A 15,335-nucleotide genomic window follows, 5' to 3' on the forward strand; every position below is an offset into this window, starting at 1 on the left:
ATTTTGTCTAAGTATTGCTACCCGAGCTTTTTCATTACCATTTGATTACCGTTTGCACGAACTATCTTTTTTCATCTCTTCACTTTCAGTCTGTGTGTGTCTTTTGGTCTGAAGTAGTATCTCATAGGTAGCATTTGTGTGGGCCTTGTTTTTTATCCATTCAGTTACGCCATGTCTTTTTATTGGAGCATTTACTCCATTTAGATTTAAAGTAATTATGGGTAGGTATGTATTTGTTGCCATTTTATTTTATTTTATTTTTTTTTATAGTTCTCTGTCCTTTTTCTATTGTTTATTGTACATTGATGTACATTTTGTACATTGAATATTTTAGTGATTTGTTTGGTCCCTTAAACTATCCTCATTTTTCAAATTTCCTTTTATTTGTGCTGCTTCAGTTGGGTGCTTTTTTAACACCTTGTCTTCCGCCTTGCCGATTTGTGCTTCTGCATCATCCACTTTGATATGGATTCCCTCTAGTGTATTTTTCATTTAGTCATTGTATTCTTTGGTTCTGATTGGTTCTTTTTTGCCTTTGTTGAAGTTCTCACAGAGTTCATCTATACTCCCAAGTTCGTTGTGCAGCTTTACAACTAATGTTTTGAACTCTTTATCTGGCAGATTGCTTGTCTCCATTACATTTAGTCTTTTTTTCTGGGGTTTTGTCCTGGTTTTTTTCACTTGGAACATAATTCTCTATCTTGATTTTGGCTCTCTCTCCATGTTTGTTTCTATGAATTAGGTGGAACAGTAGCCTCTCTTGGTATTGAAGGCACGGCCTTGTGTAGGAGCTTCCCTTTTGTAGACTGCATGTACCAGGTGTCTTGGGCAAGCCACATGGAGCTAGAGTGGGTGCAGGCGCAGGGAGACCTGGGGCAAGCTGCATGTTTCTGTCTCTCCTGCCTGTTTCTATGTGGTCTCTCTCTCGTTCATTGTGCAGAGGCTGTTCAGTCTTCAGTTCTTCAGGGGGCATTGTTCTGTCTACAGGTGTAGATTTGATGTGTTCACGAAAGGAGTCGAGTTCAGTGTTGTCTTATGCTGCCGTTTTGAACCAGAAGCTCTTTTGGTATAACTTTGAATAAAATTTTGGCAGTCATGAATAAAGCTCCTGTAAATATTCACGTGCAGGTTTTTGTGGGGACATGTTTTCAGCTCCTTTGAGTAAATACCAAGGAGCATTATTGCTAGATTGTATGGTAATGGTGTGCTTAGTTTTGTAAGAGACTGCAAAACTGTCTACCAGAGCGGCTGTACCATTTCACATTCCCATCACCAGTGAATGAGAGTTCCTGTCGCTCCACATCCTCGCCAGCATTTCACGTTGTCAGTGTTTTAGACTCTGACCATTCCAATAGGTGTGCAGTGGTGTATTCATTCATTCATTCATTCAAAATGCATGGTTTAAGATTTTTTTTTAGTAGAAAGGTATTTAGGTCTTAAAGTTTTATCAGCCTACTACAAATATTTTCTAAAAATCATAACTGAGAGATTCCTCAGAATGGCAGCTACCAGACTAAAGGAAAGAGCCTTTCTCTCATAGTTCCTTTGGGTTTCTCCCAAAGAAGCTTCAGGGAGCTGCTTTTCAGTGAAAGGCTCTCTCATTTTTGTTTTAATTTACATTTCCCTAATGACATATGATAGGGAGCATCTTTTCATATGCTTATTTGCCATCCATGTATCTTCTTTGGTGAGGTATCTGTTAAAGTCTTTTGCCCCCCTTTAAATTGGGTTGCTTATGTTCTCTTTGAGTTTTAAGAGTTCTTTGAATATTTTGGCTAACAGTCCCTTATCTGATATACCATTTGCAAGTAATTTTCCTAGCCTGTGGCTTGCCTTCTCATTCTTTTCACAGTGCCTTTCACAGAGCAGGAGTTTTTATTTTAATGAAGCCTGGTTTACCAACTGTTTCTTTTATGGATCATGCTTTCATGTTGCATCTGAAAAGTTGTCACCAAACTCAAGGTCGTCTCCTTAAGTTTTCTCCTATGTTATCTTCTAGGAGTTCTATAGTTTTGCATTTTACATTTGTCTGTTATCCATTGTGCGTTAATTTTTGTAAAGGGTGTGAGGTCTGTGTCTAGATTCATTTTTTTGCATGCAGATGTCCAGTTGCTACAGCACTTTTTATTGAAAAGACTTTTTTATTGCATTGCCTGTGTTCCTTTGTCAAAGGTCAATTGACTATATTTATGTGGGGGGTTTTTGTGGGGAGGTGCTCTATTCTGTTCCATTGATTGAGTTGTCTATTCTTTCTCCAATTCCACACTGTCTCAATTCCTGTGGCTTTGTAGTAAGGTTTCAAGTTGACTAGTTAGTTTTCTAACTTTATTCTTCTCCTTCAGTATTGTGTTGGTTATTCGGTGTCTTTTGCCTCTCCTTGTACACTCTGGAATTCATTGATGTCCACAAAATAACTTCCTCAGATTTTGAATGAGATTATATTAATCTGTAGATCATTAGGGAGATCTGACATCCTGACAATATTGAGTCTTCTGTGCATAAACATGGAATATCTCTCCGTATATTTAGTTCTTTGATTTCTTTCATCAGAGTTTTGTAGTTTTTCTCATGTAGATCTTGTACATATTTTGTTATGTTTATACCTAGCTATTTCATTTTTCCTTCTTTAACATTCTTTTTGTATATGGACCAGTCCCTTCAGTGGCTGGCTGTGGAAGCAAGAGACAGTATAAAGGAATAGCTTAAGTGCTCGTTCTTCTCATGCCACCCTCCAGGGAGGCTTGGGTCAGAGAAAAGACTGATTTCTTCTTTTGTGGTACCATTTAACTTTTGAAAGGTTAAGAGAGAAAGATACTAGATGCAGGGGTAAGGTGGTTGTTAGGATTTCTGACTCTGATGCTAGAAGGAAAAATGGAGGCTTCCTCAGCATAGACAGTCAAAGTCAAGAGTGGCAGGCTCAAGAGGGCCCTAATGAATGGCCCCTAGGGCCCAGTCTGTGAAAGAGCCTGAAAGCTTTCTGGCTTGGAGAAGACCAGGTGGGCGGATTAGGTGTGTAGTGTGGGTGAGTTCGCATTGCTTCGGGATTTCACAGGATCAAGGCATATTTCACTACATACTAGTCTATAGTCTTTATGGATAATTGGATGCATTTCATTTGAAGGACATTCATCAAATGAATGATAGAGAACTGTTTTAATCCTTAAGCCTGTGGTGTTTGATTTTTGACTTAGAGATCTTGCAGTGGAATAAGACATATCTATTTAAGCAAGTTTCCTTTGTAACCTTCATTCTGTTGTCACAGGTCCTCCTAGAATCTTGCGGTCATGTTTTGCTGTATTTACTATCATCTCCATCATATTTCTCCTCACCACCTCTTCACTGTGCCAGCCAAAGTTTTTTGTTGTTGTTGTTGTTTTTTTTAGCTCACTTTCCTTTGTGTGCTTCCCCTAATTTTAAACCAGAGACTTCGTTTTCATATGAGTCATTTGCTATTTAAAGTTATGTCCTAGTCTGGATATCTAATCTGCTCTCGGGTCTTCTCAGATGTTCCAGGTGTGACTTAAATGACTCAGGGATGTAGGCACCTGTGATTGACACCTTTTAATTTGCCTTTTCATCTTAGCAAAATAAACTCAGAAGCCTGAATGGTCAGCTGTCACCTGATAGAATGGCCCAGCATAAAGTGCCTATATAAATGGTTGTTAGTTATTTAAGCTTTATTGAGATATGATATACATACCATAAAAATGGTTGTCTTTTCCCTATATGTTTAAATAAGTTTGGAGATTAACAAGAAGGAATGAACTGTACCATTATATTTTGTAGGAAGACATACACAATGTATTTGACATCCATAAATATTTGGTTCCTGGGGCTGCTAGTCTGCCTACCTTAGGCATTTGATGAGAGCATAGATAAGTCAGTCACTTATCAAAGCTCATCCATTGGAATTTTGGTATCTGTTGTTTTTAAAAATCAATTCAGTCAACTTTGATTTTTGGCTTTTAGGAAAATTACAAAAATCAAATATTAGTAATTGATCATTATTTCTAGATTTTGAAAAGCCAGTACTTTTCAACTATAGTTAACCTTAAATTTATATTTTTATAAAAAACAAGGGAATAATGCTCTTTTTTCTCCACTCCATTTTGGAATCTGGGACACACTGTGTGCTGTGCTTCCTGTGTGTTCTCCACTGCCTAGAAGCGGATGGTAAGAGTCTTTACTGATTACACACCTGCCGTAAGCCTGGTCAGTGATTCCTGAAAGGCCTTATTTTTTTCCCCCTAAAAAATTTAAAATGTAAATGAGTTAGATTCTGCCAGTGAGGAGAGAAAACACAAACATTTATGACTCTGAAATGAACCTGTAGCTTTTAAAGGGAGTTAATACCAGGCATAAACATCAAAAGGAGGAAAAGCAGTTTAAATTTTATAACCTATGACATGCTAAAATATCAAGACAGTAGGCTCAGGTTTTAATTACATTTTTAAAGTCATTCTGCTATTTTGAATATTTAGATTAACTTCTTAATTACCAGGGGTTTGGTTTTCTAAGAGATCGGTTATATTTTTGAAGGCAATATAGGCTAAAAGCTATTTCTCTTGAAAAATACATGTATTCAAGAATAATTTTGAACGGCTTAGAAACAAATGCTGCACTTATTTAAAAGGTCACGTAATTTAAGTCCTAGAGAACTAGATAGTTTGATGTAGCAGAGAAGGTCAGTGGTGATACCGGGTGCACCTTTTTGGTTCTGTCTTTGGGAGTCTAGATAGGGTATCGATTACAGAAAAGTAGAATTTAGAAGTAGAAGGTACTTCAGAGGTCATCTTGTGCATCCTGGTTCTTCATTAGGGGCGCATTTCATAATTCCTGGGAACCTTCCCAAAATTCACCTGTGTGAGCTTCATTTGTAAAGATTGGTTCTGTGGGCCCTGGGTGGGGTTTAGGCATGTGTATTTTGGAACATGTTTTCCCCAGGTGCTTCTAATGGTCCCACCTGAGTAGGAGCCACTGACTTAATTAAATCACCTCATTTAATAGGAAATTGAGACTCAGAGAAGTTGGTTATTAGATGGTCAGTAAATGGTCATTGCTTCTGTCGTGATTTGGTGTTGTGGGCAGTGTTACGGAGCTTCTGGATGGGATGAGAGCATAGAAAGCTGGAGAGACTGGAGACCGGCAGGCTGAAGGAGAATACAGTAGGTGAGTGAAGGGTGGACGGGGATGCTGGGGACCCCAGATTTGTGGGGAATAGTTAACTGGGTGTGAGAGGGAGAAGTAAATGATATTTGAGATTTTTACCTGGTGAATTGGAGAAGTGTAGAAAAGGTGCTGGGTTTTAGGGGTGTTTTGAGTTCAGTTTTAGAATTAAAAGGATTTTAAGTTTCTGTGGTACAGGTAGCTAGAGCTATCTAATGAGAGTTCAAGATTTATGAATGAGAGGAAATCTGAAGGCAGAACTAAAAGTTGTAGGAACCCACATGCCTAGAAGAGGAGATGTCGAAGAGGTCAGGTGGAGATCAGGCCAGCAGCCCTGTGTGGAGGCCGGAGAAGCCCTGTGGTCAGCCATCCTGGACTTTGTATTCCACTGGGAAGGTTTTAGTGATTGTAATGGGAACAACAAACTAACACTTGTTGAACACTTAGTCTGTGCCAGGCACTGTCCAAAGAGCTCATCACACACATACATACGCATTTTCTCCTTTAAATTTTCTACCAACAACCCTGCAAGATAAATAAATCACTCATAGTCATAGTGCTAGCAGAATTTGGATTTGACAAAGACAGTCTGGCTCCAGAGCACACACAGTTCATTAACTGTTGCACCGTGGGGTGCTACAGGCGGAAGCCAGACTCATTGGTAGAGGAAGAGAGTGAGTGAATGAATGAGTCAGTAAGGGGTGGCTGAATACCTGAAGGCTGGGAATAGGGTTTAGATCACCCTTTTCACAGGTCTGCAGGTGGGAGGGATTTGAAGTCTGTATAGATTGAGAAGTTAGGTTTGGGGAAGTTGAACCTCATCAGAAAAGATGAGAAGCCAGTGCAGATAAGTGAGGGGAGGTGTAAGTGGAGTGGGGATGAAAAAATGCAGCTGTGGCGACAAGGCCCTGGGTGAACTTGAGGTCCAGAGCAGGAGTGGAGGGCTTGCCTCCACCCTGCCTGAGAGGGGAGTGGGCTAGTTTATATGCAGGGTTTGGGGCTTTGGGTGACCATGAACTTGACTTAAGGTGGGATTGAGAAGAGGATTTTGGAATTCTTTCTGTGGGGGAGTTTATCAGTAATTTTGTTTTCAGATCCTAAAAGAGAAATCTTAGAGAATTAAAAAAAAAAAAAAGGAAGAAAAAACCACGCTCGTGGATTCAAAACTATGTTTCTGGAGTTGAGTCAGAATTCTAGCAAGATTTCTTATTTTCATTGTTTTACTTTTTTTGACCACTCATTAAAGGAAACTTTTTTATTCTTTAGATATGGGGGAGAAGGGCTCATATTACCAACTAGGTGCTTAAACCAGGAAAGATTTCTCCTAAAATTGATTTCTAGATTCTCTTTTTATTTCAACCACAGAATTAGATTCTAACACAACATTTTTGATAGATCTTGTGTCTGTTTCATGATCCAGGTTTCAGATTTAAAATTTAGAAAGTGAGCTTATGGCCAAATCCATGTGTAACAAGATACACATTAAACTAGCGTTGGTCATTAAATAATATAAATGCTGAAGTGATCTTTATGAGATCTCCTTTCCTACCCATTTTCCCTCCTGGGTCACATATGTCTTTATGGGAGCCTTCTGAGATGTAAACTATTTCTTTTGCTACAAGGCTAATAAGTAAAGACTAGGTTTGTAGGCTCCTGGAAGAATTTGGAATGGTGTCTGTAGTTCAAAGCTTAGACTATGGTGAACTATTTTCTAGATTGCTCTTGATTTGGGAGCTTTTTTCCTTACTTCTCCTGGATTGGCTGAGCTTTCATGTTTTTAGAAATGAAAGCGAATGGTCTTCCTAAGTTTGCAGACTAACAGATGCTTATTTAAACAGTTTAACCTTTGACATACCCACTCAACTGGACCTTTAAAAGTTATAATATCCTGAGACATTGAAAATTTATGTAAATTGCCCAAGTTCATACAACACATAATCAGCAGGGCCAAGATTCCAACCCAGCCTTGTTTGATCTCAAAGCCTATGCATTTTCTCCTATCCCATACTCACAGTGATGAGTGCCTGTCAGTAAGTTGATTTCAGAATCAAAAAGTTATGCTATCTTAAATTTTAAATGTAATCTGTTCTGTAGAGCCTTCAGAAACACAAGGGCCTATTCTTTTTTTCTTTAATATACTTGTTTTAAACTGTGGCACTTTATTAATGGAATAGAACTAATTTTGGTCAGGGCCATGAAAAATATGCCTGGAAAAAAGAGGTAAAAGTTGTAATCTGGTAAGCACTTTGGATTATTGCCCTGAATTTTGGCCTCTCTCCCCATTCTGTTATTTCTCTGAGTTGATGTGCTCGTTTGTAGGGGTAGGAGCTCTCTGTGCCTCAGTTTGTTATTGCCGTCAGCACTTTCAGCTTCTTTCAGGTGGGCAAAGGCCTAGTGTGGAGGCGACGTGTGGAACAGTGGTGTCAAGCCACCACATGGGTGCACTCAGCACACACACATATAGGTATTAGGATTACTGGCTATTGAAAGGGGTTGGTTTTTCTCGTATAGCTGCCAGAAACTGTTGAAAAGTCTAAATAACTGGGGCAACCAGCATATCAAAAAATCTCTAATAGGTGGTTTCAAAATGATCAAAAGTTCATAGAGCAGAGCTGACCTCATAGCCCATGAACACCAGTGGCTCGATCACACAAAACGTTTGGTTTTTAAGTGATTGACATATAGCAACACCTTTAAAACTGTTTTAATGTTTTCTGCTTATGTTGGGCTTGTTCTGTGACTTTCCTCAGGCCGATGTATTAAATGAATTTTATATTTTTTTATTGCAGGAATTAGAATCTTTTTTCCTATTGGCAGGGCTGACAGTTGATGTTTGAGCAGAAGGATAAGTGACTGAAACGTTGGCCACATTTACTTGGAAACACCTATCATCCTTATTAAAGCAAAGAAGTGTTTCCTGTCTTGTTTGAAGGGAAACAGTTTGGATTCTAGTGCAAAGTTGAAATCTGTGGCCAATGCCAGAACGTATGATTTACAAAGCCCAGGGTACCTAGAGCCAAGTATTTCATTTTCTGGTAGTTTCCCTACCTTTGGGAATTTCTCTTAAGTATGAAAGTTTGGACAGTTTCTTTACTTTAGCACAGTGGTCTCCAGCCTTTGTGGCACCAGAGACTGGTGCTCCTGTGAGCATCTAAGGCCTGATGACCTGAGGTAGAGCAGCTGAGGCGGCGATGCTGGTGCTAGGGAGCGGCTGCAAGTACAAATGGAGCTTCGCTCACTTGCCCGCCGCTCATCTTCTGCTGTGTGGTCCGGTTCCTAACAGGCACGGACCAGTACTGGTCCATGGACCAGGAGTCGGGGACCATTGCTCTAGCATACTGTGTGTGTCATGGGGTGGGGGACACTTATAATAGAAAATGGGGGTATCTGTTAGCGTCCTGTATTATAAAAGTCTTGTTGGACAGTTCAGATCATCGGATGCTTATGATAGTCGCACTGTTCACCCACATCCTGGGTTGTGAGAGCGAAGGCAAGAGCTTGAAGGGCTTAGGAGCTGATGACTTAGCAGCTGTGTTCTTCCTGTCGGGTTAAAGCATTACATTTTAGATTCTAGGTAGAAACTTTTGTTCTCAGAAGCTTTTGTTCAGTTTCTCAACTGATTTCATATGGTTTGGTTGATGCAGGAGACAGAAAGGAGTCCCCTGATTTTATTATTAGTTAAGGACCTAGAATATTGATGGCAGAGACCTCTGCGAAGCGAGTTGTCTGTTTCTTTGGATAAGGGCTGTGTGACGAGCAATGCCTTTGCGGAGTGACTAGTAATTCTCGTCTGAGGGGCACTTTGAGTGACTTGGGGGACATGTGTGTGCCCGTCTCATTCTTCATTGATAAGTGATCGGCTCGTGAAGTCTGTGCTAACCTAGATTTCTGCTCTTTTTACTGACAGTTTCCTCCTTGTCTCTGGGAAGGAGGGAAGGCTGCCCATGTAGCCACATGGGTCAGGCCTCTGAATCTGTCCTAATGGACTTTGCTCTCTTACCAGGAAGAGGAAGAACAGGAGGAAGAAGACGACGATGAAGATGATGACGACACTGATGATCTAGATGAGCTTGACACTGACCAGTTGCTGGAGGCGGAGTTGGAGGAGGACGACAACAATGAGAACGCAGGGGAGGATGGGGACAATGACTTTTCTCCCTCTGATGAGGAGCTAGCAAACCTTCTAGAGGAGGGCGAGGACGGGGAGGACGAAGACTCTGATGCAGACGAGGAAGTGGAACTGATCCTGGGGGACAGTAAGTCGAGGGCCGACCACGGGGCTGAGTCCTGGCACCCAGGGGAAGGTTCCTTCCCGTGCCAGCCCAGCCCGCAGGGAGGCCACACCAGGGTCCGTGCCCGTACCTGTTGATTCACCCCTTGAGGAAAAGCAGTTTCCCATCTCTGATCCTCTGCTCTCCCATCAGACTCTGTAACCAAATGGCTGTCATCTCCTCTTTATAACAGGTTGGCAGACTTTTTCTGTAAAGGCCAGACGGGAACAGTTTTACGCTTTGCGGGCCATGTGGTCTCTGTTGCAGCTCCTGGACTCTTCTGTTACAGTGTGACGCAGCCAGACAGTCCTAAGCTCGTGACTGGGGCTGTGTGTAGAGGGCGAGCCTGAGGATGGAAGGCCAGTGCCGTTCCTCCCGAGGGCAGAGCTGGCACCGTCAGAGGCGCTGCGCTTCTGCTTTCTACAGTTGTAAAGAAATAAAAGCCCTCTTGTGGAGGAGCCCTTTCCTGTGTGCTTTCGCCTAATGCCTCAAGGCCAGGGGACACATGTTTCTTTGGCTTCTGTTTTGTCCACCCCCTTTCCCCATATTCCAGGTTAGAGAGAACAAGCTCCAATTTTCCCAGTTATTTCCCACTTAGGACAGGTTTCTGAGGTATCCCTGCATATGTGCTAAGGTGTCCCGAATCAACCAGCTGATGGTTCTAAGAGTCCCTTAGCTCTGCAGCTGGACTCTGCATGTTTCCAGAGGACACATTCGGCAGCATCACTGTGACGTGTGTCACTGTTGACAGACTCATGCTTGCTGTGGTCCTGGTTCTTCCTAGTGCCGTCCTGCCTGACTGGGGAGCAATCCCTTGACGTCAGCCATTTTTCACATAGCTAACCCGGCCAGCGTTCTCGCAACCACGGTAGGTGTTATGCCTAATATGGCAGCCACCAGCCACATGTGGCCATTAAAATTTTAATACACTTAAATTCAGTTCTTCAATTTCATGTCTACATTTAAAGTGTTCAGTAGCCACATGTGGCTACCATATTGAACAGCACAGATAATAGAACACATCATTACAGAAAATTACATTGCGTTGGCCTAGACCCAACAAATGTCAAGCCTCTTCATAGTAGATGTTTGGGTTTTATAATCATTGGTGGTAGGAGGGGGGCGTGCATAGGGGAGGGTGGGTACGGAATATATTTAAGCATATATAAAAGATTTTGTTCTACAATGACCTGAATCCATTTTCTTTGGGATAAACATCGTATGTACTTCTAGCCCTCAAGATGGAAGGCAACTGGCTTAGGGGAGACTGTTTTACCTAAGTCCTCTCGCTAAAATTGTATTTTGAGGAAGCTCTGGGGGCTGGGAGGGAGCCTTTCTATTTGCCCGTCTGTGGTTTCCCAGCTTCCATTTTTTCCATATTGGAGAGGTGGAGGTGATTCATGGTCAGAGCCCCAGGTAAGAGGGACTGTGGGCAAGGGAGATATGACAGTAACGATACATGGGCAGGTTTCACTGAACCTTTTTGTCACCTAAATAGTGACACATGGGGCACAAGCTCTGTTTCCCTTCACTTGCAAGTAATCACTTGCAAGTAGTGCCTCACAGAAGAGTATTGCTTATTTTTCCATTCTTAGTTTGGATATAAAGCCGTTACATTTGTATCTGGCCTACGAAATTAAAGCCTCCTTTAGGCTTTAACTGTTTAGGAAATTCCTTTCAAGTGCGAGAGGTAATGTGGAAAACCTTAATTCTGTCAGCAATGAGAATGTTACTTTAACTTGGTGGGAAGATTTATGATGTGATAATGCCATGACAACTTGAGGACATTTTAGCTTGGGCTCTAGAATTGAGGACAGAGGTGGCATCTGCAGCATGTACTCCATTGCTTTCTCTGTACCCTGGGCTTGCTGATGTTTTTCCTCCCACGAGGGCATAGCTCTTCATCTCTTGGGGCTCCCTGTGGAGCCCTCGAGGATATGATGAAAGCCATCATGACAAGAAAACCACACCCATGTGCCCCCACCTGGTCTTGCATAGGCCCTGGATCCCAGAAAGCCATTGCTTTGATTCCCAGTGCAGGACCCCGGCCCTAGGAAGAGAAGCACCTCGACTCTGAGGTCTTTGTGTTCTGGGCTGTTCTCCCCCAAGGCCTGTGTGTCGTGGAGCAGCAGGTTAAATACCACATAAACACTGCCTATCTACAGCTAGACTGCCTCTGCCTTGGACTTGCAGCAGAGGTCCGCACCAGGATCTCTTGCACACTTGGAGGGTGAGAAAAAGGCCGAGGCAGGCAGGAAGGCAGAGGAGTCCTGCCGCCTGCCCTCCAGCAGGGGAGTGGTACCCGAGCCCTGAAGGCTTGCTTGAACCTGCACCTGACAGCTCCTTGCTTAAAGATTGTATTGTGATCCAGCTGCACTCAGAGTCCTTGGCTGCCAGGCAGAGTTAAGACTCTGCTGTACCGCAGGCCTCAGGTGGGTGGGCCTGGTGTTGCTGGCTCAGAGGGGGGGTCCCCGGGGGTCTGCCGTGGGCCCAGGACACGTGCAGGGCTTGGCTCTGGGGGAGCAGGCCCTACCTTGCCCTGCAGGCCCTTCCTCCCGGAGTTCTTGCGGCAGGGAAGCCGAGGCGGCTTAGTTTGGATCGGCTGTGTCAGGTACTGTTCTTCGATCTTTCCATCCTGTTTCCCCCGCACCAGTCGTCAGGCCACGCTCGTGCCTTTTTAGACCTAGCAACACTGATTTCTCTAGCCATCTTTTTTGCTTATTTTCAGGACTTCCTTGAATCACGGCCATACTTTTCTTGGTTTTACTTTATCCGTTTCCATTTTCTTCCTAAAGGAGACCATAGTGAATGTAGGAAGGTGTGGAAATATACTTTGTTCTTCCTCAGCTATTGGGGGAGAAAGGCTGACGAGGGGTTGTGTGGAACCAGTGGCTCTTCACCCCCCTCCTCGAACCCCAGGACCTATGGGCATTTACTTGCAGGGCTCCAGATCAGGGCCTGCCCACTTCCCTGGGGACCTTGTTAAAAATCCTTTCGCAGCTTCTGAGCTGTGAATAATCACAATGGGTTCTGAGACCTTTGCTTTACCTTCACTGGGCAAACACTCGGGTCCTAAGCTAGGGACTTTCTTGGATTTTGGTCAGCCAGACACTGCACTTTGGCCTCGTGTTGAGGGTGCTTTCTGCTACTGCCTAATTTCGCCCCTTGCTGAGGTGTTAATGTGGTCTGTCTGCTCCCTCCCTGAGGTGGTCAAGCAAGGGCTCAAGTGCCAGAGACATGCCCCCCGCCCAGGGCATCCAGGCTAGTGTCAGCATTCCTCTGGTCTTGCTGCAAGACAGCCTGCACCTTTTTGGGAATTTGTTCCCTGCAAAATTCATTTAGAAATTACGGAGGAATGAATCCTAGGTTTGACTGTCCCTGCCTTTGTGAGGTCTGAGAAGAGTGGCTGAGTTAGGAGAACAAGCTCACTCTTGCTTGGGCTCAGCCTCCCTTCTTAGTGGTCCTGGGGGGCAGGCTAGCCCTTTGCAGCTGTTCAAAGCACCATGGGTGGAAGCTTGAGGGGGACTTGCCAGGTCCTTTTAGGGCCTCTAAGGTAGGAAGAACCTCTAGGAATTAGAGGGCATCACATCCAGGTCCTTTGAAAGGCAGAGGTAGAGGTCCCCAGGGGTGACTCCTCCTGCCAAGAAGTATATTCTCCAGAGCCAGCTCCATGGAGTTAATTGATGTTTTTTCTTTCTGGAAACTGGTAATTAGCCTCACTCAGGCACAAATGTATGTATATGCAGGTGCTTCCTTCCTGAGAGCTTCCAGCAAGCCTCGTGCATAATCTAGTCTCTCCCTTTGCTTACCTTTCAGCCGACAGCTCTGACAACTCTGATCTGGAAGATGACATCATCTTATCTCTGAATGAGTGAGGAGCCATCGCCACATGGGAGATTCTTGGCAGGCGAGAAACTGAGTCAAATGAATTCAGAACACCCTCCCTCCCTTCCCTCCCAGGGCTGTGGCTTTTAAGGAACTGCATGGTCTGTACTCAGAGGACTGTGGCTTTGTCTCACTGGGACCTAAAGGCCCTTCCCTAACAACCACCCCAAAAAGACAACAGGGGTTAGGCCCTAGTCTGCTTTCCCTTCTCCTAGGATGGACGTCTTTCCTCAAGGAAAAAAAAAAAAACATGTCTCTGGGGTTATTTCACAATATATTTTCTTTGTATAATGTTCTTTAAAGAACAAGAAATAGTTTTTTATAAAACTTAAAAAGAAAAAAAAAAAAAGCCAGGCATTTATAACGGAGGGTATGAACTTATATCCACCAGGTCTCTTGTCCCTGTACTTCATTTTCTATGGAAGAAAATGACATCTAAAGAACAATATAGAGGCATTTTTACATACGTATTTAAATGAAAAGGAAAATCGTGGTTTCTTAAATTGATAAGGATTAAGAATATTTTATTATAAATATAATATATGATTTTTTAACCTGTTCTGTTGCCTCATGTGCTGTCAGGTTAATTTGCTTCCCTTCGTGCTCGGGCTGGGGAGGAGGCCCCGCTTGTTTGCTGAGTAAATGCCGAGACTCACCAGTGTTGTGCGCTGGGGCAGCAAGGTCCTTGTGGATACTGGTTTTGTGGAGTTGAGGGAACTTAGGATATGAGTTCACTCCCTCTATTTTATTTTGTCATTCAGTTTTTCAAAAATCTTTTTTCTTCCCCTTTTCCCCAATGTGGAAATTATAAATCAAAGGCCTTTTTCTTTAATGTAAAGTGTATTTATTTAAAAAAAAATACAAAATAAACTACAAGTCTGTCTGTTTGTTTATGGCCTTTCCCTGTCATCTTTTACCAAAGTGGGGTTTGTCCCTTTCTTTGCAGCTCTAGCCAGGCAGTAGAGAAGACGCCTTCCAAGAGGCAGTCCAGGATGCTGGTGAGGACAGCCTGCCCAGATAAGGCCCTGGCTCAGTCCCCGTGCCCACCAGGGTCTGCAGCTCTGCCCCACGGGGACTGTCTGGTAGAGTCCCACGCAGGGCGCCGTCCACTGTGGACACGGCTCTCTACCCGGTTCTGATCAAGGCAGCTCTGGAGTACAGGTTTGGGGGAGCTGGGAAGTTAGGGGTCCTGGGATGTTTTGGAGGGATGAGCTGGCAAAGCTAAGGAGTGAAAGCGATGGGGCCATACCTGTGGCTGGGTGGCTGTCAGTGCTGTTCCCTGAAGGCGGTGTGGTGTCCTAGTGGACTTGAGCGGTTCTCCAGTTTGGGCACTTTAGGGGCAGCTGGGGCTGGGTTTGCAGATATTTCACAGGCCCCTAAAATTGGCCTGTGGTTAATCTGTGCTGCTGCCAGGGGACAGTCCCAGGTGCTCTTCCCTTTACACCCACCCCGGCCCGTTTTCCTTCCCACAACAAATAGGAGACCCTAGGTCCTTTCCTTTGTGCTGACCCAAATAACAGCCTCTTGGTTTCTATTATGTGGGTGTTACAGAGCCAAAGAGACCTTCTTCCCTTAACTGAGGAAAGGGGACAAATGTGGGTGTGAAGTAAACAAGACAAGGCAGCTAAAACTCACCAGGGGCCGGGAAAGCCCTGCTGGGCTCTGGAGCACCATGCAGTGTCACACACTGACACGGGCCTGCGTCGCACAGGTACCTCTTGGTCCTCTAGAGAGCAGAGGTCTCAGCTCCTAAGTTGTTTCATGCCTCAGCTTAAATAGGTTGCTAACACCTAACCAGGAGAAGCGTGACTGCTGGTGCTGAATGGATTAGAAGAAAACGGGTTAAAAGTCAAGAAATAGTAAAAGCACTAGGTTCTCGTCATTAACTGAGCCACTGTCTCCCTGAACTGCCCGGAGCTTTTGGGAGCACCCAGTCTCTCAGGTGGAGATAGGGACCTCCAACAGGAAAGCAGAATTCTGGTTGCCTTGACAACATGCCTGCAGGGAAGTGCC

General features: G+C 43.8%; 1 protein-coding gene across 4 annotated transcripts in view; it reads left to right on the forward strand.

The window, feature by feature from the left end:
- DCAF1 (DDB1 and CUL4 associated factor 1) overlaps nucleotides 1-14,205 on the forward strand; it is a 61,909-nt gene extending 47,704 nt beyond the window's left edge. For 2 of the 4 annotated variants that reach the window (XM_011364675.2, XM_011364674.2), the window contains exon 23: nucleotides 9,170-9,624. In XM_011364675.2, the coding sequence (XP_011362977.1) occupies nucleotides 9,170-9,535 (366 nt within the window). In that variant the 3' untranslated portion in view covers nucleotides 9,536-9,624. The other 2 variants (XM_011364676.2, XM_011364677.2) reach the window with 2 other exon arrangements.
- The last annotated feature ends 1,130 nt before the right edge of the window (nucleotides 14,206-15,335 follow it).

The sequence above is a fragment of the Pteropus vampyrus genome, unplaced genomic scaffold, assembly GCF_000151845.1.
Source record: "Pteropus vampyrus isolate Shadow unplaced genomic scaffold, Pvam_2.0 Scaffold100, whole genome shotgun sequence".
NCBI classification, from domain to species: domain Eukaryota; kingdom Metazoa; phylum Chordata; class Mammalia; order Chiroptera; family Pteropodidae; genus Pteropus; species Pteropus vampyrus.